Consider the following 23,501-nt stretch of genomic DNA (forward strand, 5'->3'; position numbering starts at 1 on the left):
GCACTATACCTTTGGAATTGGAAGCGAGATATCACAGAAAACTTCAAAGGTGGGGGAACGATAGCCACAAGATTGACACTTAAGGCAGCTTTTCAACTGGCCAACAAAGAGATCTAGGAGGAGGGAAGAAGAAAAAGTAAATGGTCTGTCCATTTTCTATTTAAACATATAACTCCTATTCTTCCAATTGTACTGAAGCAATGGAGGCTTAAGTGACTTGTCTAAGATCTCAAGCGGTGGCAGAGGGATCTGAACCCTGCTTCCCCGATTCTCAGCCTGCTGCTCTAACTATTAAGCATTCAGAAGACTTTGGTACCCTTTCCACTAATGACTGAAGAGCTTGGGGAAAAGAATGTTTTAAGTTTTGAAGAGTCTAGAGAGCCTGTGTTTGAAGTTGGATGGTGGACAGGGGGGTTGCTGGGTGAATGGTCCTCTTAAAGAACATCACTGTTTAAATGGGGGGGGGGGGGGGGGTAGTTCACTGAAGAAGCAACAATGAAAAAGAAAGCAGCATACATTTTCTGGTTTTTCCATTTCACAGTATCCACTCGCCCAGGTGTATATTTAGATTTCTACCTCTTTGCTATTTTCATTTGTACCCTACATACCATATTTTCACCAATTTCCCTACTCCCTCTTCCATATTTGGAGGCATCAAATTCAGCAGACACATATAAGGATCAATCCATCCTCAACATCCCCTTGCATTCTCCAGTTTATTCCCATGCTAAGTCCCACATTCTCTGAACATGTGAAAATCCTATCACATATATTTATTTTACATTATTTTAGCCCACATCATCTACCATTCTGAGTGGATAACAGAAAAACATATATAACACTTCATAAGAATAACATGAAACAGGAGGAGTGGCCTAGTGGTTAGGGTGGTGGACTTTGGTCCTGGGGAACTGAGGAACTGAGTTCGATTCCCATTTCAGGCACAGGCAGCTCCTTGTGACTCTGGGCAAGTCACTTAACCCTCCATTGCCCCATGTAAGCCGCATTGAGCCTGCCATGAGTGGGAAAGCGCAGGGTACAAATGTAACAAAAATAAAATAGATACTATTGGAGATTCTACATGGAATGTTGCTACTATTGGAGATTCTACATGGAATGTTGCTATTCCACTAGCAACATTCCATGTAGAAGGCTGCGCAGGCTTCTGTTTCTGTGAGTCTGACGTCCTGCACGTACGTGCAGGACGTCAGACTCACAGAAGCAGAAGCCTGCGCGGCCACATTGGTGATCTGCAAGGGCCGACTTCTACATGGAATGTTGGAATAGCAACATTCCATGTAGAATCTCAAATAGTAGCAACAGTGGAGGAGTGGCCTAGTGGTTAGGGTGGTGGACTTTGGTTCTGGGGAACTAAGGAACTGAGTTTGATTCCCACTTCAGGCACAGGCAGCTCCTTGTGACTCTGGGCAAGTCACTTAACCCTCCACTACCCCAGGTACAAATAAGTACCTGTATAGAATATGTAAGCCGCATTGAGCCTGCCATGAGTGGGAAAGCGCGGGGTACAAATGTAACAAAAATAAAATAAAAACACACCACACTGTCCATAGCCCTGCCAGCAAGGATCAGTGTTCATCTGTTTAATTTTTGGGGGTATAAGGTATGTTCAAAATAGCATTTTATAGCCATTCTTGATTATATTTACTGACATTGACAATAGTTTCAAAGTGTGATAAATCTGTGACCATTCCTTCTCCCATTTTGCTACTGAAATCTAAGTCCCATGTCTTCATTATGTGGAAACAGGAAGTCCTCACCCTGGACAATCATTCTATATAGTTCTGATAGTAATCTTTTATTACTCTTAGCTGTGCCATATAATATTTTAAAAGGGGGTCTTCTGCTTCTTGAAGTCCTCATTATTTGGGCATGCTATAATATAATGCAATACTTGCACATCAAAATATCGATCATTCACATTAAGTCCATATTTTCCTTTCGCTGCCTCAAATTGCATGACCTACTCTCCTATTTTCTAGTAGTTGACGTAAGCTGTAGTAAATCTTCCTGTCTCCATTTCCCAATTATCTCATATATTCTACCCAGTAGGAAATGATCATTAAAATAAATGGAGGTGGGTCCTGAAACCCTTTTCCCTCCTAACAGTTGCTTTTCTACCATTTTCCTTGCCTTCAGCATGGTTCCAGTGAGAAGTGAATCCGAATTTCCTCTATTTTATTCCCCAGTCTGAGCATCCACACTAATTCCTGAACTGGTATCTCCCCCACTGTCCTGTGTTCCAGCTTAACTCACTGTCTGGGTTCCCCTTAAGACCTCCACTGAAATACCACTCCTACTTGGTAACCACTTGTACTACCAAGTACCGTATTGACATCTTGACCCACTTAAACCTAAGGAGAAATTATGCTTACCTGTTAAATTTTCTTTCCTTTAGTCCTACCAGACCAGTCCAGAACCTGTGGGTTATAACCACCAACCAACAGATAGAGACAAAAATCAAAGATGCATGGACTCTGCCCTATAAGAACACCGTGCAGCCTCAGGTCTTCAGTATTTTGAATGATAAAGCAATGGAAAGTAGGCTTTCCCCTTTCTTTTGAACTGCATAATTAACAATATACTTTGACTTAAAATATCAAAATATCAGCAGAACTAACACAATATGAAATCTGAGTATATACAGAATGTTTGGGAGGATCACTGGACTAGTCTGGTAAGACTAAGGTAACATAATTTCTCCTTCCTTAGCATTTTTACCAGACCAGTATAGAACCTGTGGGATATAGAAAAGCTATCCTTAAGAAGGGTGGGACTGAAATTCTGCTTGAAGAGATACAGCACCAGAGGCAGCATCTGCTTGAGCAGCCACATGGAGCCTATAGTGCCTCGCACACGTATGACACAAAGACTATGTCACTGCTTTACAATGTCAGTGGCAGCTACTGCCCAAGACACTGTGAAGCTTCATTGGTTGCCTATTTTTTTGGTGTATTAAAGTTTTAAATTTTGAAGTTGGTTTTTAAAGCCTTACTTAATGAAGCTCCATTAACCATTGCCCAAAGTCTCAAAATTTATCGTCTCTCAAGGGATTTGAGATCACAAAGTCATTGCCTTCTAGATGTTCCTTCTTTTCTTCAAGTTCATCTTGATGAATGTTGTGCTCGTACTGTATATTCTTTGTAGTGGGACCAACTATGTGGAATACTCTTCCTTTAGAAATGCGTCAGATTACCTCATTACTGATGTTTAGAAAAAAGTTAAAAACTGTTGTTTCATGAGGCATTCGGTTGATTAATGTCAATTTTATGCTGATTTTTTATTTCCTTTTAGATTTGCTTATGTTTATGCTTTGTTTGTATTGTACTACATGTATTAGTCTTAGTTTGCTTTAAACCTTTATGAGTATGAATTGTAACCTGCTTAGATGTCATGGATAGGTGCGATATAAATTTGATAAACAAATAAAATAATAGAAGGGATCACATGATGCTATGAGCTGAACAACAGCGTCTTGCTAAAGCTCCGGGGCCCTCGCCTCCCTATCGTCTTAATTGATGCACCATATTCATTGCTTAGCACTGGATGGTAGCGGGCTATTTCTTCATGGACAAATATTTGAACAAATTACCTGCTGAGATGGCGCATAAGGCTGTTAAAAAAGAAAAAAGTAAACCTGGCAATGTGGAGGCCAAGATGGCGGAAGATCCTCCCTTGCCGTCGGCGGCCTTTACAGACACCCAGCTCCTGCAGCTAACATCGGCGGTAGAGAGAGCCTGGGAGCCAAAGTGGGCAATGATGGATCAAAAGCTGGATTTGTTTCAAACGATGCTGGACGGTTTGGGGTGGCCGAACGGGGGATTTATAAGCTAGGGTTTCGGCTCTGGAGGATGACTCCCACGTGTATGTTCTGGACATAGCGAGTCTCAACTAGCAACTAAAGGAGCATATGAGTGAACTGGAAGATCTTGAAAATCGCTCACGCAGCAACAACTTGCGTATAGTGGGCTTAACAGAAAAAATTCCTGAGCGGAACCTAGCAACTTGGCTGGAAGATTGGCTAGCTAAGGAATTGGCCCTCACAGACACAATGGTAGTGGTGGAAAGGGTTACCGCGTCGGGCGCAGAACGGAGGATCAGAACCGGCAGAGAGTAATTATGGCAAAAAAATGAAGATACATACCTGTAGCAGGTATTCTCCGAGGACAGCAGGCTGGATATCATCACGCATGGGTCGTCATCCGCGACAGCCCAGGAGACCGGATCTTAAAAAAAACTTTTATAAAGCTCTAGAACAGCATGGGTCGCACGGGGACAACGCATCGTGCATGCGCGAGTAACTTCCCGCCGGCGACGCCCGCGCGCTTCCCTCAGTTATATAACAAGCAAAACTAGATGACGAAGAGCAACTCCAAAGGGGAGGAGGGTGGGTTGTGATGATATCCAGCCTGCTGTCCTTGGAGAATACCTGCTACAGGTATGTATCTTCATTTTCTCCGAGGACAAGCAGGCTGGATATCATCACACAAGGGGTATCCCTAGCATCCAAGCTCACTCAAAACAATGAAGAGTAGTCAATTGGGCCTCGCAACGGCGAGAACATAACAGAGATTGACCTGAAAAGAAACACAACGAAGTGAGAGTGCAGCCTGGAACAGAACATAAATGGGTCTAGGAGGGTGGAGTTGGATTCTAAACCCCGAACAGATTCTGCAGCACTGACTGCCCAAACTGACTATTGCGTTGGGTATCCTGCTGAAGGCAGTAGTGAGATGTGAATGTGTGGACTGATGACCACGTTGCAGCCTTGCAAATCTCTTAGTAAAAAAGGCCCGTTTCTGTCAGATACGAAACGGGCGCTAGCAAGGTTTTCCTCAGAGTGTATGTTTGAGAGAGAGTGTGTGTGAGAGCTGGAGTGTGTGTGTCAGAGAGAGAATGAGAGAGAGACAGAGTGTGTGTGCGCGTTTGTGTGTTTGTGTGAGAGAGAGTGTGTGTGAGAGACAGAGTGTCTGTGTGTGTGAGACTGTGTGTGTGTGACAGAGAGATAGAGTGTGATAGACAGAGCGTGTCAGAGAGAGTGTATGTGAGAGAAAGAGAGTGAGTGAGTGTGTGCCCCACCCCCCTCTCTCAGGACGCCCCTCCCCCCCTTTATGGTCTGAGGACCCCCTTCCACCCCCACCTCTCTGGTCTCAGGACCCCCCTCACCCCTGCCCCCCCTGCAGCCACCCATGTCCAGCGACCTTCCTCTGCCCTTGCCCCCCCCCTGCAGCCACCCATGTCCAGTGACCCTCTCTCCCCCCGCCCCCCCTCCAGCCACCCATGCCCAACGACCCTGCTCTCTCACCTGCCTCTCCCTCCAGCCACCCAGGTTGTGTAGCGAATTCTTCTGGGCAGGCAGGAAAGAGCTCCAGTCCTGCCTGCCCGCTGCTGGCACTGACCCTCCCCCGCTGACGGATCACTGTTCAAAATGGCCGCCGAGACTTCCAATGGCAGACTCGCGAGACTTCTGCTGTAGTCTTGGAGGCCGCCCTTGTGTCGGCGGCCATTTTGAACAGCGATCCGGCAGCGGGAGAGGGTCAGCGCTAGCAGCGTGCAGGCAGGACCGGGGATCTTTCTTGCCTGCCCCGAAGAATTCGCTACACAACCTGGGTGGCTGGAGGGGAGGCAGGTGAGAGAGCAGGGTCGTTGGACATGGGTGGCTGCAGGGGGGGGCAGGGGGAGAGGAGGGTCGCTGGACATGGGTGGCTGCAGGGGGGGCAGGGGAGAGAGGAGGGTCGCTGGACATGGGTGGCTGCAGGGTGGGCAGGAGAGAGAGGAGGGTCGCTGGACATGGGTGGCTGCAGGTTGGGCAGGGGAGAGAGGTGGGTCACTGGACATGGGTGGCTGCAGGGTGGGCAGGGGAGAGAAGAGGGTCGCTGGACATGGGTGGCTGCAGGGGGGCAGGGGAGAGGAGGGTCGCTGACATGGGTGGCTGCAGGGGGGGGCAGGGGAGTGAGGAGGGTCGCTGAACATGGATCAGCTCTGCGGCGTAGAATGTTTTTTTTTCTTATTTTCGCGGGTTCTGAAGTTCCCAGCATAATTGCAACGGTGACGCCAGCCTGACTACGGAGCCTAGCTCAGCAACTCCAAAGGAGCCATGGACACAGGCAGCAAGATTAGAACGTTGGAGGTGAGAATTATTATATAGGATGGAGGCTGACTTTAAGTGAGCCACTGACGCAGCCATGGCTCTAACATTATGAGCCGTGACATAGCCTTCCAAAGTCAGCCCAGCTTGGGCATAAGTGAAGGAAATGCAATCTGCTAGCCAACTGGAGATGGTGCGTTTTCAGATGGCAACTCCCATCCTGTTGGGATTAAAAGAAACAAACAGCTGGACGGACTGTTGATGGGGCTTTGTCCGCGCCACGTAAAAGGCTAATGCTCTCTTACAGTCCAAGGTGTGCAACTTGTCCTCACCAGGGCGGGTATGTGGATGGGGAAAAAATGTTGGCAAGACAATTGACTGGTTCAGGTGGAACTCCGACACCACCTTCGGCAAGAACTTAGGATGAGTGCGGAGGACTACTCTGTTATGATGAAATTTGATATAAGGAGCATGGACTACCAGGGCTTGGAGCTCACTGATTCTACGAGCTGAAGTAACAGCCACCAAGAAAATGACCTTCCAGGTCAAGTACTTCAGATGGCAGGAATTCAGTGGCTCAAAAGGACGCTTCACCAGCTGGGTGAGAACGACGTTGAGATCCCATGGCACTGGTGGAGTTTGGACAGGGGGCTTTGACAAAAGCAAACCTCTCATAAATCGGACCACTAAAGGCTGTCCAGAGATAGGCTGACCTTCTACACGCTGATTGCACTAAGGTGAACCCTTACTGAGTTAGTCATGAGACCAGACTCTGACAAGAAAGAAGCTTGTCCTTTCCTTTCTATGGGCCAAGCTGTTGAGGCTTTAGTTGTATACACAGTAAAGGAGGAGATCTGGTAATATCCCAAGGGACACTGGTCTTTGGTACCACTCCAAGCAGAAAAATTCTTACCTACTATTTTGCTGTCTTCCCTTTCCAAGTAACGTTTCCACATGTGACTGGCTTTTTCATCATCGCTTTAAAAAGGAGAGAACAAACAGTCACACCTATAAATTTATAAATGTAAAGTCATGCTGCAACTTTGAATCATTCAAAATTTACAGTCTTACTGTAGTCAGACCAATCTAGCAACTCTGATTCACACTCTGATAAATGGGACACCAAGGTTACTGTAATCTTCTGCTTGGTTTAAAAAAAACCCAGCTGATTAAACTGCAATACATATAAAATATGCTAGCTTGCATTCTTATGGGCTTCAAATTACATGAAACAACAAAGAGAAGGTTCAAAGCACAAAAACAAAGTCCGAAAAGAAAAAAAAGTACTAGAAGCCTTCACATATATTATGTGTATTGGTTCTTTTAAGTTTCCTTTTGTGATGTCAGCTCTTTCATTGCATTTGGTTTAAAGTATATGATTTTAAATTACATTTATGTTTAATATAGACCCCTGACACAGGTGCTTTGCGCCGAAACACGGCCCGTGTCGGGTCAATGGTACAAGATTGATGTACAAGACACATGTTATGCAATCAAAGGATTTGTCCTGTTTGTGAAGGCTCCTAGTACTTCAAATTATATGACCATGTTTTTCCAATAGTAGAGAATCTTCAAGGACTTCCAGTAAAAGCCAGAATATATTTTAAACTGTTCAAAAAGAGTCTTAAAAATCAAAGAGAGCAAAGTCTTTGCTATCTAAGAGACACAGGCTAAAGCTTATATTCCCATTGTTCTCTACAGGAACTATACTTTTCTCTTCTATCAAAGAGATAAAAGCAGGTTGACACTAGCCAATCTTATTTCATTAGATGACTCTGCTCTGGAATTCTGTTCCAAGGGAAATGAAGTTACCAAAGATTACTTACATTTAGGAAATGTTGTAAGACAGCGAATGCTACATACCTGTAGAAGGTATTCTCCGAGGACAGCAGGCTGATTGTTCTCACTGATGGGTGACGTCCTCGGCAGCCCCTCCAATCGGAATCTTCCTAGCAAAGTCCTTTGCTAGCTCTCGCGCGCCCGCGCGCACCGCGCATGCGCGGCCGTCTTCCCGCCCGAAACCGGCTCTAGCCGGCCAGTCCAGTATGTAGCAAGACAATACACTTCAAGGGAAGACACAACTCCAAAGGGGAGGCGGGCGGGTTTGTGAGAACAATCAGCCTGCTGTCCTCGGAGAATACCTTCTACAGGTATGTAGCATTCGCTTTCTCCGAGGACAAGCAGGCTGCTTGTTCTCACTGATGGGGTATCCCTAGCCCCCAGGCTCACTCAAAACAACAACCATGGTCAATTGGGCCTCGCAACGGCGAGGACATAACTGAGATTGACCTAAAAAATTTACCAACTAACTGAGAGTGCAGCCTGGAACAGAACAAACAGGGCCCTCGGGGGGTGGAGTTGGATCCTAAAGCCCAAACAGGTTCTGAAGAACTGACTGCCCGAACCGACTGTCGCGTCGGGTATCCTGCTGCAGGCAGTAATGAGATGTGAATGTGTGGACAGATGACCACGTCGCAGCTTTGCAAATTTCCTCCATGGTGGCTGACTTCAAGTGGGCTACCGACGCAGCCATGGCTCTAACATTATGAGCCGTGACATGACCCTCAAGAGCCAGCCCAGCCTGGGCGTAAGTGAAGGAAATGCAATCTGCTAGCCAATTGGATATGGTGCGTTTCCCTACAGCCACTCCCCTCTTGTTGGGATCAAAAGAAACAAACAATTGGGCGGACTGTCTGTTGGGCTGTGTCCGCTCCAGATAGAAGGCCAATGCTCTCTTGCAGTCCAATGTGTGCAGCTGACGTTCAGCAGGGCAGGAATGAGGACGGGGAAAGAATGTTGGCAAGACAATTGACTGGTTCAGATGGAACTCCGACACAACCTTCGGCAGAAACTTAGGGTGAGTGCGGAGGACTACTCTGTTATGATGAAATTTGGTATAAGGGGCCTGGGCTACCAGGGCCTGAAGCTCACTGACTCTACGAGCTGAAGTAACTGCCACCAAGAAAATGACCTTCCAGGTCAAGTACTTCAGATGGCAGGAATTCAGTGGCTCAAAAGGAGGTTTCATCAGCTGGGTGAGAACGACATTGAGATCCCATGACACTGTAGGAGGCTTGACAGGGGGCTTCGACAAAAGCAAACCTCTCATGAAGCGAACAACTAAAGGCTGTCCTGAGATCGGCTTACCTTCCACACGGTAATGGTATGCACTGATTGCACTAAGGTGAACCCTTACAGAGTTGGTCTTGAGACCAGACTCAGACAAGTGCAGAAGGTATTCAAGCAGGGTCTGTGTAGGACAAGAGCGAAGATCTAGGGCCTTGCTGTCACACCAGACGGCAAACCTCCTCCATTGGAAGAAGTAACTCCTCTTAGTGGAGTCTTTCCTGGAAGCAAGCAAGATACGGGAGACACCCTCTGACAGACCCAAAGAGGCAAAGTCTACGCTCTCAACATCCAGGCTGTGAGAGCCAGGGACCGGAGGCTGGGATGCAGAAGAGCCCCTTCGTCCTGTGTGATGAGGGTCGGAAAACACTCCAATCTCCACGGTTCTTCGGAGGACAACTCCAGAAGAAGAGGGAACCAGATCTGACGCGGCCAAAAAGGAGCAATCAGGATCATGGTGCCTCGGTCTTGCTTGAGTTTCAACAAAGTCTTCCCCACCAGAGGAATGGGAGGATAAGCATACAGCAGGCCCTCCCCCCAATCTAGGAGGAAGGCATCCGATGCCAGTCTGCCGGGGGCCTGAAGCCTGGAACAGAACTGAGGGACTTTGTGGTTCACTCGAGATGCGAAGAGATCCACCAAGGGGGTGCCCCACGCTTGGAAGATCTGGCGCACCACTCTGGAGTTGAGCGACCACTCGTGAGGTTGCATAATCCTGCTCAGTCTGTCGGCCAGACTGTTGTTTACGCCTGCCAGATATGTGGCTTGGAGCACCATGCCGAGACGGCGAGCCCAGAGCCACATGCTGACGGCTTCCTGACACAGGGGGCGAGATCCGGTGCCCCCCTGCTTGTTGACATAGTACATGGCAACCTGGTTGTCTGTCTGAATTTGGATAATTTGATGGGACAGCCGATCTCTGAAAGCCTTCAGAGCGTTCCAGATCGCTCGCAACTCCAGGAGATTGATCTGTAGACCGCGTTCCTGGAGGGACCAGCTTCCTTGGGTGTGAAGCCCATCGACATGAGCTCCCCATCCCAGGAGAGACGCATCCGTTGTCAGCACTTTTTGTGGCTGAGGAATTTGGAAAGGACGTCCCAGAGTCAGATTGGACCAAATCGTCCACCAATGCAGGGATTTGAGAAAACTCGTGGACAGGTGGATCACGTCTTCTAGACCCCCAGCGGCCTGATACCACTGGGAGGCTAGGGTCCATTGAGCAGATCTCATGTGAAGACGGGCCATGGGAGTCACATGAACTGTGGAGGCCATGTGGCCCAGCAATCTCAACATCTGCCGAGCTGTGATCTGCTGGGACGCTCGCACCCGCGAGACGAGGGACAACAAGTTGTTGGCTCTCGTCTCTGGGAGATAGGCACGAGCCGTCCGAGAATCCAGCAGAGCCCCTATGAATTCGAGTTTCTGCACTGGTAGAAGATGGGACTTTGGGTAATTTATCACAAACCCCAGTAGCTCCAGGAGGCGAATAGTCATCTGCATGGACTGCAGGGCTCCTGCCTCGGATGTGTTCTTCACCAGCCAATCGTCGAGATATGGGAACACGTGCACCCCCAGCCTGCGAAGTGCCGCTGCTACCACAGCTAGGCACTTTGTGAACACCCTGGGCGCAGAGGCGAGCCCAAAGGGTAGCACACAGTACTGGAAGTGGCGTGTGCCCAACTGAAATCGCAGATACTGTCTGTGAGCTGGCAGTATCGGGATGTGTGTGTAGGCATCCTTCAAGTCCAGAGAGCATAGCAAATCGTTTTGCTGAATCATGGGGAGAAGGGTGCCCAGGGAAAGCATCCTGAACTTTTCTTTTACGAGATATTTGTTCAGGGCCCTTAGGTCTAGGATGGGACGCATCCCCCCTGTTTTCTTTTCCACAAGGAAGTACCTGGAATAGAATCCCAGCCCTTCTTGCCCGGATGGCACGGGCTCGACCGCATTGGCGCTGAGAAGGGCGGAGAGTTCCTCTGCAAGTACCTGCTTGTGCTGGAAACTGTAAGACTGAGCTCCCGGTGGACAATTTGGAGGTTTGGAGGCCAAATTGAGGGTGTATCCTTGCCGGACTATTTGGAGAACCCACTGATCGGAGGTTATGAGAGGCCACCTTTGGTGAAAAGCTTTCAACCTCCCTCCGACTGGCAGGTCGTCCGGCACTGACACTTGGATGTCGGCTATGCTCTGCTGGAGCCAGTCAAAAGCTCGCCCCTTGCTTTTGCTGGGGAGCCGCGGGGCCTTGCTGAGGCGCACGCTGCTGACGAGAGCGAGCGCGCTGGGGCTTAGCCTGGGCCGCAGGCTGTCGGCAAGGAGGATTGTACCTACGCTTACCAGAAGTATAGGGAACAGTCTTCCTTCCCCCGAAAAATCGTCTACCTGTAGAGGTAGAAGCTGAAGGCTGCCGGCGGGAGAACTTGTCGAATGCGGTGTCCCGCTGGTGGAGAGACTCTACCACCTGTTCGACTTTCTCTCCAAAAATATTGTCCGCACGGCAAGGCGAGTCCGCAATCCGCTGCTGGAGTCTATTCTCCAGGTCGGCGGCACGCAGCCATGAGAGCCTGCGCATCACCACACCTTGAGCAGCGGCCCTGGACGCAACATCAAAAGTGTCATACACTCCTCTGGCCAGGAATTTTCTGCACGCCTTCAGCTGCCTGACCACCTCCTGAAAAGGCTTGGCTTGCTCAGGGGGAAGAGCATCAACCAAGCCCGCCAACTGCCGCACATTATTCCGCATGTGTATGCTCGTGTAGAGCTGGTAAGACTGAATCTTGGCCACGAGCATAGAGGAATGGTAGGCCTTCCTCCCAAAGGAGTCTAAGGTTCTAGAGTCTTTGCCCGGGGGCGCCGAAGCATGCTCCCTAGAACTCTTAGCCTTCTTTAGGGCCAGATCCACAACTCCAGAGTCGTGAGGCAACTGGGTGCGCATCAGCTCTGGGTCCCCATGGATCCGGTACTGGGACTCGATCTTCTTGGGAATGTGGGGATTACTTAGTGGCTTGGTCCAGTTCGCAAGCAATGTCTTTTTCAGGACATGATGCAAGGGAACAGTGGACGCTTCCTTAGGTGGAGAAGGATAGTCCAGGAGCTCAAACATTTCAGCCCTGGGCTCGTCCTCCACAACCACCGGGAAGGGGATGGCCGTAGACATCTCCCGGACAAAGGAAGCAAAAGACAGACTCTCGGGAGGAGAAAGCTGTCTTTCAGGAGAGGGAGTGGGATCAGAAGGAAGACCTTCAGACTCCTCGTCAGAGAAATATCTGGGGTCTTCTTCTTCTCCCCACGAGGCCTCACCCTCGGTGTCAGACACAAGTTCACGGACCTGCGTCTGCAACCGCGCCCGGCTCGACTCCGTGGAGCCACGTCCACGATGGGGGCGTCGAGAGGTAGACTCCCTCGCCCGCATCGGCGAAGCTCCCTCCGCCGACGTAGTCGGGGAGCCCTCCTGGGAGGTGGCCGCAGTCGGCACCGCACGCGGTACCGACGTCGAGGACCTCAACCTGGGCGATGGGCCAGCCGGCGCCACGCTCGACGGTACCGGAGGCGCAAGCACCGCCGGTACCGGAGGGGTAGGGCGCAACAGCTCTCCCAGAATCTCTGGGAGAACGGCCCGGAGGCTCTCGTTCAGAGCGGCTGCAGAGAAAGGCATGGAGGTCGATGCAGGCGTCGACGTCAGAACCTGTTCCGGGCGTGGAGGCTGTTCCGGGCTGTCCAGAGTGGAGCGCATCGACACCTCCTGAACAGAGGGTGAGCGGTCCTCTCGGTGCCGATGCCTGCTGGGTGCCGACTCCCTCGGCGACCCAGAGCTCTCGGTGCCGACGCGGGGAGGGGACCGGTGTCGATGCTTCTTCGACTTCTTCCGAAGCATGTCACCGGAGCTCCCCGGCACCGACGAGGAGGACGTAGAATCCATCCGTCGCTTCCTCGGGGCCGAGACCGAAGAGGGTCGGTCTCGGGGGGGCTGTACCGCAGGAGCCCTCAGGGTAGGAGGAGACCCACCCGAGGGCTCACCGCCATCAGCAGGGGAATGGACAGCCCTCACCTGCACTCCACTCGATGCACCACCGTCCGACGACATCAGGAGACGAGGTCCCGGTACCACCGACGTCGATGCAGCTATCCGATGTCTCGGCGCCGATGCAGAGGGCCGATGCCTCGATGCACTCGATGCACTCGATGCACTGGCAGCCAAGGATGAAGGTCTGGACGCTGATGACGTCGATGCACACGATGACCCCGGTGCCGATGCCGACGAAGAGCCCGAGAACAAAACGTTCCACTGGGCTAATCTCGCTACTTGAGTCCGCCTTTGTAACAGGGAACACAGACTACAGTTCTGGGGACGGTGCTCGGCCCCCAGACACTGAAGACACGAAGAGTGCCTATCAGTGAGCGAGATTACCCGGGCGCACTGGGTGCACTTCTTGAAGCCGCTGGAAGGCTTCGATGTCATGGGCGGAAAAATCACGCCGGCGAAGTCAAAATCCGAAATGACGAATTTGGAGCACCAAAACTTTAAGGGAGAAAAAATCTCGACCGAGGCCGAAAAGAGGCCTATCCCCGACGACGAAAGAAAACTTACCGGGGCAAAACTGGAAATACGGGAAGGGGAAAACGAAACCCAAGGGGGTTTTCGGAGCACTTCCCGACAAATTTACAGAACTTTTTCGAAGAAAAACACGTCAATATAAAACGGACGCGCGAGGTCGACTCTCCGGGGCTCGACACGACAAAAACACAGCCGTACCGAGTGCGGACGAAAGAAGACTGGCCGGCTAGAGCCGGTTTCGGGCGGGAAGACGGCCGCGCATGCGCGGTGCGCGCGGGCGCGCGAGAGCTAGCAAAGGACTTTGCTAGGAAGATTCCGATTGGAGGGGCTGCCGAGGACGTCACCCATCAGTGAGAACAAGCAGCCTGCTTGTCCTCGGAGAAATGGCTATTTTCATCTGTATCTAAGTTAGTTCTCCAGGTTTATTGTATTTTCATTTCATTCTTAATGAGTCTGTCCTGATTTTTAAAAACTTTTCTATTTTGTTTTACGCATACTGTACATTTTTTAAACTATTGTATTTCTAATCTAATCTGGCACTTAATATACCACTAATTTCCTTGAATGGGTACAAAGCAGTGTACAACAATAGTGCTTAAACATACAGTTGCATAATTACAGATACAGTTTACACAGATTAATATAACATAAATAGGTCAATTATACAGCATCTACTACTAAGTATTCATGAAACAAAAACATTTTACGATTCTTACGAAATAAGCCATAGGAACTTTCTAATCTTAGATCTAATGGTAAAGAGTTCCAGAAACGAGTTGCCTGATAGAAGTATGAGTGTTTATGGTTACGTTTAGGTGTTATATGTTTAATGGCTGTGTATAGAAGAAGATTACTTTTCTTAATTCTAGACGTCAAACGAAAAGTAGAACTGTTCAACAATTCATATGGGTAAACAGAACTCTGACCATTTAAAGACTTAAAAAACAGGCACGAGATCTTATACACTATCCTGGCTTTTACTGGTAACCAGTGTAACTCATTCAGCAATGGTATAACTATCATATTTATGATGTCCAAAGATCAACTTAGTAGCTGTGCTTTGTAGAAGCTGCAATCTAGCCAATTGTTTCTGGGGCAATGCTATGTAAACTGAATTACAGTACTCCAACTGCGACAATACAAACACCTGTACCAGCAATACAAAATATTTCCTATAAAAATAGGGCCAAATGGATCTTAGTTGCCTTAGTTTAAAAAATAATTTCTTTACTACATTGTTAATTTGTGGTTCAAAACACAAGGTAGTATCGAAAATAATTCCCAAAACCCGAGAAGTTTGCTATCTGTATGTATGACTTATAAGGTCCCTAAGTTCCTCTCAAGGAGCAACACTATCTGTACCCTCAATTGAACAATGTGATACCAGTCTTCTCAGGAGTAGACTCCACACTCAAACTCACGCACAGAGGAGCTACATCTAAATCAAAGTGAAAGCCTGGCTCTTCACCCAAGCCTGACTATCCAATCACTCTGCACCTGGACTAGCTACTGCACACCCTGTAACTCACACTAGTTCCTCATATCTTACTCAACTGTACCTATAATTTGCCTTTGGTTTCTTCTGTGTATATATCTCAACTACACTTGCCCCCTCATCTCTATTAAGAAGTTTCACTGTATGGTATTGTAAGAACAGGGTTAGCATCTTACCTATGTTATTTGAATGTTCTAATGTGCCTATTAAGGTGTTTCGTTTATACTGCGGTGACATTGTGGGTATCATTTCTATGTTAAATGAATTTTCTTCCATGCTGCCTATTATGGTATTATTTGTATATTTCTGTTATATGACTGTCTTACAGTGCTGTTAAATGTTTATATTTCTGATTATTTTTCACATTAGTCCTACTACTAGGATTCAATTTGTCATCTCCGAGTTTAACCCCTTTATCGTATTTGTTATTTTTATTATTGTTTATATTGTTAAAAAATTGTACATTTTATGTCAGACAGCGCCTACTGTACACCACCTTAGGGAAATCGCTTCATAAAGGTGGTTAATAAATCCCAATAAATGAATAAGAGACAGAGACAGGAGCCTGTTGGAATTCTCATAAGCAGTCTGCCAGTCATGCCTGTTCGGCCATACAGGCTCATACCCACTGGGAACGCAAGTCCCAAGTTGTATAGCTTAACTAAGTTGCTGGACAATGATTTTCACTTACAATTTGTCCACTGTGACAGAAAAGAACAGACGCGCCTATATTATATATTTCATTCCAACTACTGCCCCATGTCCCTCCTCCCTTTCCTATCCAAGATACTTGAACGCGCTGTTCACTGCCGTTGTCTTGACTTTCTTTCATCTTAAGCTATTCTTGATCCACTTAAATCTGGCTTTCGCCCTCTTCATTCAACAAACAGCCCTTGCTAAAGTCACCAATGACCTGTTCCTGGCCAGATCCAGAGGTCTCTATTCTATCCTCATCCTTCTCGATCGATCTGCTGTTTTTGACACTGTTGATCACCACCTACTCCTTGATAGGCTGTCCTCACTTGGATTTTAGGGCTCTGTTCTTTCCTGATTTTCTTATCATCTTTCTCATCTTTTAGTGTATGCTCTGGTGGATCCTCCTCTGCTTCTATTTCACTATCAGTTGGTGTACCTCAGGGCTCTGTCTTGGGACCTCTTCTTTTCTCCACCTATACTCTTCCCCCATTCTCTCTCTCTATGGATAACACTCTCATCCTCCTTGTCTCATCAGCTCATAACCTTGGGGTTATCTTTGACTCCTCTCTCTCTTTCTCTGCACATATCCAACAGACTGCTAAAATCCATTATTTCTTTCTCTATAGTATCATCAAAATTCATTCTTTCCTTTCTGAACAAACTACCAAAGCCCTTATCACCTCTCGCTTAGACTATTGCTTCTGGCAGGTCTCCCACTAAGCCATCTCTCTCCCCTTCAATCTGTTCAAAATTCTTCTGCATGACTTATATTCAACCAGTGTCGCTATGCTCATATTAGCCCTCTCCTCAAGTCACTTCATTGGTTCCCTACCTGTTTTCACATACAGTTCAAACTCCTCTTATTGACTTACAAGTGCATTCACTCTGTAGCTCCTCAGTATCTCTCCACTCTTATCTCTCCCTACACTCCTCCCCGGGAACTCCGTTCATTGGATAAATCTCTCTTATCTGTACCCTTCTCCTCCACTGCCAACTTCAGACTCTGTTCCTTTTATCTTGCTGCACCATATGCCTGGAATAGACTTCCTGAGCCAGTAAGTACATCAAGGTCCATTTCTGGTCGTCTTCAAATCTAGGTTAAAAACCCACCTTTTTGATGCTGCTTTTAACTCCTAACCCCTGTTCACTTGTACAGTACCCATGTCTGGTTTTATCATTCCTACCTTAGTAATTCCCTTATCCCTTATTTGTCCTGTTTCTCTGTCCTGATTAGATTGTAAGCACTTTCGAGTAAGGACTGTCTGTTCATATTTATTTATTACATTTACACCCCACATTTTCCCACCTATTTGCAGGCTCAAATATTCAAATGTACAGTGCTGTGTACGTCTAGTAGCTCTACAGAAAAAGATAAGTAGTAGTAGTAGTCAAATCAGATTGGGGATATGGGAAAGGAGTTAGGACACAAGGCTTCAAGAATTTCCTAGAAATGGTTAAAATGCTGGACTCTGGTTGGGGGAAGATCTGCTTTCTAGTCACTCATCCAGTGGTTAGGTAGGTTCTGAGATTTATTTTTCCCCCAAACACGGCCACCGGTCTATGACAGAGGAAGATAAGATCATTTCTTCCTGGGAGGGATAGAGTTGGAAAGCACCTTGCTCATTATTCTGGATAAGAATGAAAGGCTCTGGTTCTCTGTCCCCGCAGCCATTCTTCTCTTCTTTGTAGGTTTGGTGATGAATTATAACATTTTGCCTACTATTTAACGGCATTCTTTTATTTTCTTTACTTGATGCTTATTTTATTGTACACCGCTGTTATCCTAATGGGCTAAGTGATATATCAATTTTTTTAAAAATAATAATATATACATATATACAATAAGGCCGAGTTCTCACTGAACCAAACCCAATGACAAATTCAGCTGATCACCAGTGGGCCACACTCTAAAAGATTCTGTGTGTCAGCAAATGCCTCTCTATTTTCAGTAGTTAGGAATCAATCCAACTTACAATACTTATATTGCTCTGGTTTGAAAATCCTCACGAGAAGGGAGATGCAGGAGGGTGGCAAGAAGCAACCAGGGAAGGAAAGAAACCCTCTACCCAGCACAGAGCAATCTCAGATCCATTGGCGTCTTGGTTACCTGGGGGCATCTGAGGGCTCCAAAACGGAAGGGCGCTTTGCATCAGAAAGAATGCTTGGAGTTCTTCGACCTTTCCTATTGATTTCCACATGGAACCGGTCCATTAAAAACTTGAGGAATTCCTGAGCATCCTGTTGACTGCAAGAACAGACTCTCATTGTGGTTATTGGCATATTTCTTTAAATTTTTGTTCACATCACAAAGGAATCAGGAAAAGAACTCATTAAGCACCTTGGAGCAGGTGTAAATTTGCTTGACAGCATTAGTGCCCTATTGGGGATCACTGTAGGATCCTATTTTATAAACGCAAATAGGCACATTTTTGAAAAGATAATTTTATAACAAGATGTCTAAGCTGTCAAGGCACGTGGAGGGGCGCCGGCCAAATAGATGGCCGGCGCCGTAAAACGGCACCCCGACCATATTATCGAGAAAAGATAGCTGGCTATCTTTTGTTTCGATAATATAGTTGGAGCCGGCCAAATGTCTGTATTTGGGCCAGCTTTAGAGATGGTCGGCATCGATTTCCGGCGATAATGGAAACTAATGCCGGCGATCTCAAAGACGGCCAAATCCAAGGCATTTAGTCGTGGGAGGAGCCAGCATTTGTAGTACACTGGTCCCCCTCACATGCCAGGACACCAACCGGGGGCACTGCAGTGGACTTCAAAAATTGGTCCCAGGTGCATAGCTCCCTTGCCTTGGATGCTGAGCCCCCCAAAACCCACTCCCCACAACTCTACACCACTACCATAGCCCTAAGGGGTGAAGGGGGGCACCTACATGTGGGTACAGTGGGTTTTGGGGGGGGGGTTGGAGGGCTCCCATTTACCACCAAAAGTGTAACAGGTAGGGGGGGTGGGCCTGGGTCCACCTGCCTGACGTGCACTGCACCCATAAAAATCTGCTCCAGGGACCTGCATACTGCTGACAGGGAGCTAGGTATGACATTTCAGGCTGGCACAGAGGCTGGCAAAAAATAGGTTAACATTTTTTTTTTGGGGTGGGAGGGGGTTGGTGACCACTGGGGGAGTAAGGGGAGGTGATCCCCGATTCTCTCCGGTGGTCATCTGGTCAATTGGGGCACTTTTTTTGAGGCTTGGTCCTAAAAATAAATGGACCAGAAGCCGGCCAAATGCTCGTCAGAGCCGGCCATCTTTTTTCCATTATCGGCCGAAGCTGGCCATCTCATAACCACGTCCCCATCCCGCCTTCCATACCCTTCCGAAACACTCCCTTTAACTTTGGCTGGCTCTGCGACGGAAAGCAGTCGGAGCCAGCCAAAATCGGCTTTCCATTATACTGATTTGGCCGGGTTCATGAGATGGCCGGCCATCTCCCGATTTGTGTCGGAAGATGGCCGGCGATCTCTTTTGAAAATAAGCAGGATAGGCACCTATATTATAAAGGCAATATATACACCCATGTGTCTTTATAAAATTAGCCCAAGGAAATGAACTGTACATATTTACACCTACTCCGATGCAGATATGAAAATGTGCAAGTTTATGCCAGTAAGAACTGGCACGTGTGTATTTTGTACAATATGCACTTAAATACCAATCCCACTGCTGTTCGATCTTTCTCCCCTCCCCCCTCCACAAATGCATATGTGTAAAAGTAGGCTCTATGTTTCAAAGTGCCTCGTTTGGTTTTTTTTTTTAATATGCATATATCCCCTAGGCAATTTTATAAGAGCTTAGCTGAGCATGTGAACATAATTTTACACGTTCAAGACCCTTAAATCATTCCCTCTTAGGGGTAATTTTAAACAGGTCACCTAACTAGATGGACCGTGCAGGTCTTTTTCTGCCGTCATCTACTATGTTACTATGTAACTTGCACAGCAGGTATTCTCTGAGGACAGCAGGCTAAATATTCTCACAATTGGGGTAACACAATGCCACGTTGCCCGGTCCAGAGCTTGTATCAAGCTTTTCACTAAGCTCTTTTGGAGTGCAAGACACGCTCCAGTGCACATGCACGAGTGTTTTCCTGCCTGCCACACGAATGCGGGACCAACAGTAAAATACTATAGCATAGAAGACAACTCCAAGATCAACAAACAATGACAACTTGCACTTCGCAACAGCAAGGTAGGAATACAGAGAAACCGGTAAGAAAATCGTCGGAAATGAAGCCTGGGAAAAATAAAAAGGGTCTAGGCGGGTGGAGTTGAATTCTAGAATCCAAAGTAAAAGTGCATTACTATTCTATCAAATCTGTGATGGGAATGCTGCCGCAGGCATGCTACCCTGAGCAGGAATGAGACATTAATGTGTGGAATGAAGAGAACACAACAGCACAACCAAGCTTCCTAATAGAAATGAACAATATAGTCATTGCATTGACAAGGCAAGTCTGAAGAGGACTATCCTGGGTAGCCCGGCCTAGGTGGAAGGAAAAGAAAAAATAAGGAGGTAGCTAAACAGACATTTGGCAATCCCCGATGGCAAGCCACCTCCTGTAGGAAGGAAGGTAACTAAAGGCTAAGAAAAAAACCTGAGGGGCTGAGGCCACATCAAGGTCAGGCCAGTGTCCACTTGCAGTGCAATGAGTGGAATACATGCTTGCCATGCATGAGACAGAATGAAGGATGGAGGCAAGACAGCAACTAATGTAGATCAAACCTCGATACAACCCAAGGTAGGAACCTAGGGTACACGCAGAGAACCACTCCATTGCGATGAAAGATGAAACTGCTGACAGGGCCAACGGTCACAGTCCTGACGAGCCTATGTAACAGCCATCAGAAACAAATAGGTTGAGGTTGAGAACTCTTGATAGGAAAACAAACAGAATAAGGAAGCGCTTATGAAACGAGGATACCGGAGAGGAAGTGACGTCATCGCACGATATGGCAGCCTAGCTTCTTTGCTCTGTTCCCTACACCCGTTTGAAGCAATAAATAGTGGTCTTAAGCAGAGCTGTGAGTGGAAAAAGTGATTTGAAAACCCATCTAAAGAGAGCTCGCCATGAGTAAAGCTTCCTCCGCCCGGAAAAAAGAACCCGAGAGGCAGGAGAAAAGCGTGGGGGGCAGGGCAGCACACCGTCACGAGTCTCCTGAACGGGCCTCTCCATCTGATTTGGATTCCGCTTTGTCTTTAGCGGAGACTCGTCCCCCACCATCGAAAAAAGGTATTTCTGGAGAGCTCTGAAAATTTCTTTCAAACATACAGGATGAGATAAAGCACTCCAAGGAGGAGATTTTGGAGAGAATGGACTCGCTGAGCTCGGCGCTCCGAGAGCTGGGAGGCAGGGTGGAGGAGGCTGAGCTTAAGCTCGATGAAACATTGAATAAACATGCTGCAACGATCCAGGGGCTGGAAAAACAAAACGCAGATCTGGAATACAAGCTGGATGATCTGGAGAACAGGGGCCAAGGGAATAATCTCCAGTTCCGTGGAGTCCCTGAAGGGGGAGAGACTGAGGATGTGCCGCTGATAGTGCAGTCATTGTGTGCTACCTTGATGGGCTCAGAGGCGGGAGAGGTGCCGGTAGAACTTGACAGAGCGCATCGTGCACTGGGCGCAAGGAAGGAACAACAAGCACGGGACATAATAGTCCGATTCCATAAGTACGAAGCTAAAGAAAGGATACTTACACGGGCCCGGAAGGCACAAGCCCTGGAGTACGGAGGGGCCAAGGTCTCTGTATACCAGGATCTCTCACAGTATATTCTGCAACAGAGGTGCCAGCTAAGACCAGCCCTGGAGATTTTGATCAAGAACCAAGTTCAGTACAGATGGGGCTTCCCGTTTTCCCTGAAACGGGCACTAAGTGTAGAGTGCAATCTTTAGCGGAGGCCTGGGAAGCGCTATTTAAGGTGGGACTGGTGACCTCGCTCAATCCACCAGGGGCAGTGGCGCCCATAACAAGAGCTAAGCTACAAAGGAGTCTGCAAAGCGCAATAACCCGAAACGCTGAGAGGCCGGGAGAGAACTGGACCAGGTGCAGAATGACTGTACTACTCAGGGACTTGTAATTGGGCTAAGTTCCTAACAGGGCAAGAGCTTGTATTGCTACAAGCTTGTTCATTGAAGTTACACTCATGTTGGCATGTTGGGTGAGAGACGTGTGAACGGGGAAGGGCAGGGAGACAAGTATGTTGCTATATAGAGCAATGGATGAATGGGGTATTAATGTGTGAAAAGTGTGGGGTGTGAGTATGGATGTAGTGAAGGCTGTTTGATTGGAGTGATGTTTAAGACACAATAAGGGGGGGGGGGAGTGAGGGTTGGGGTGCAGTTGAGGTGGCGGGTCACTTCCTTGATTCCCACTTGGAGGGCATTAGACTTCCAGGTGGTATTAGAGTTGGGGGTCGGGAGGGGTCAAAGGGGGGGTGGAGTTGGGCACTGGGGGGGTGGGGGGGGAGAGGGGTTATGGCTTCGTACAGGGGGAAAGGGGAATCTTAAGGCTGGGATAATGGGGGCTTTCTCTTTACTGATGTGCAGTTATACAATGTTCTGTTTAAATATTAAGAAATGACCACAGACCTAAAGATATTATCTTACAATGTTAAGGGCCTGTATATGCCGCAGAAGAGACAGAAACTCTTTAAAGAGCTCAAACAACATAGTCCGCATATTGTCCTCTTGCAAGAAACACACTTGCGACAAAAGCATGAGAGGCTTCTTTCTCAACCTGGCTACCCGGTGGCTTACTTTGCCTCCCCTGAGGGCTCAAGAGCTCGTGGAGTGGCGGTACTGATGCATTCCTCACTGGCTATGCAAGTAATAAAGGTAGGTAAAGAGGGATCTGGGCGGGCGTTTTTTATTTCTGCATATTAAAATAGATCACGTGGAGTTAACGGTGGCGTCTATATATGCACCCAATACTGGATAGGCGGAATTTTTTGTCAGGTTGAAAAATGCTTTGCCCGCCTTTGCCCAAGGCTCCTTGATCATGGAGGGGGACTTTAACGCAGTGGTGAATTCTGGTCTAGACCGCTCAGGGGTTAATACTCCAGAGGGTAATAAAGAATCGCTAGCGCTGGGGTCTCTAGCCTATTCGCTGGGTACATTGGATCTGTGGAGACTGACTCATATGAGGGATAGAGATTATACATTTTACTCACCGGTACATGACTTGTATTCTCGTATCGACTACATTTTCTTAGATACTGCTTTGACGGTATGGTCAAGGGATAGTACACAACTAAAAAAAATTTTTGAGCTACATCAATGAATGCGACCAACATATAAAATTTGAATCGCTGATAGGAGGCTTGTCAATTAACTTCTTAGACATTACGATTATATATAGTCATAACAAAATTGAAATTACAATTTTTCGGAAACCTACAGACACAAACACTCTGTTACGTTTCAAAAGTTTCCACCCGTATGCAGTAAAAACTGGCATCCCGACGGGTCAGTTTCTGAGAATCAGAAAACTCTGTGGCACAAAGGATGATTTC

General features: G+C 47.7%; 1 protein-coding gene across 2 annotated transcripts in view; it reads right to left on the bottom strand.

Moving 5' to 3' along the window:
- USP21 (ubiquitin specific peptidase 21) overlaps positions 1–23,501 on the bottom strand; it is a 122,901-nt gene that overhangs the window by 31,130 nt on the left and 68,270 nt on the right. For both annotated transcript variants that reach the window (XM_030187823.1, XM_030187822.1), the window contains exons 7-9: positions 18,083–18,220; positions 7,020–7,084; positions 10–113 (exon numbers count right to left, since the gene is read on the bottom strand). In XM_030187823.1, the coding sequence (XP_030043683.1) occupies positions 10–113; positions 7,020–7,084; positions 18,083–18,220 (307 nt within the window). The remainder of the gene's footprint in view (positions 1–9; positions 114–7,019; positions 7,085–18,082; positions 18,221–23,501) is intronic.

Source organism: Microcaecilia unicolor, chromosome 14 (assembly GCF_901765095.1).
Source record: "Microcaecilia unicolor chromosome 14, aMicUni1.1, whole genome shotgun sequence".
Classification (NCBI taxonomy): Eukaryota; Metazoa; Chordata; class Amphibia; order Gymnophiona; family Siphonopidae; genus Microcaecilia; species Microcaecilia unicolor.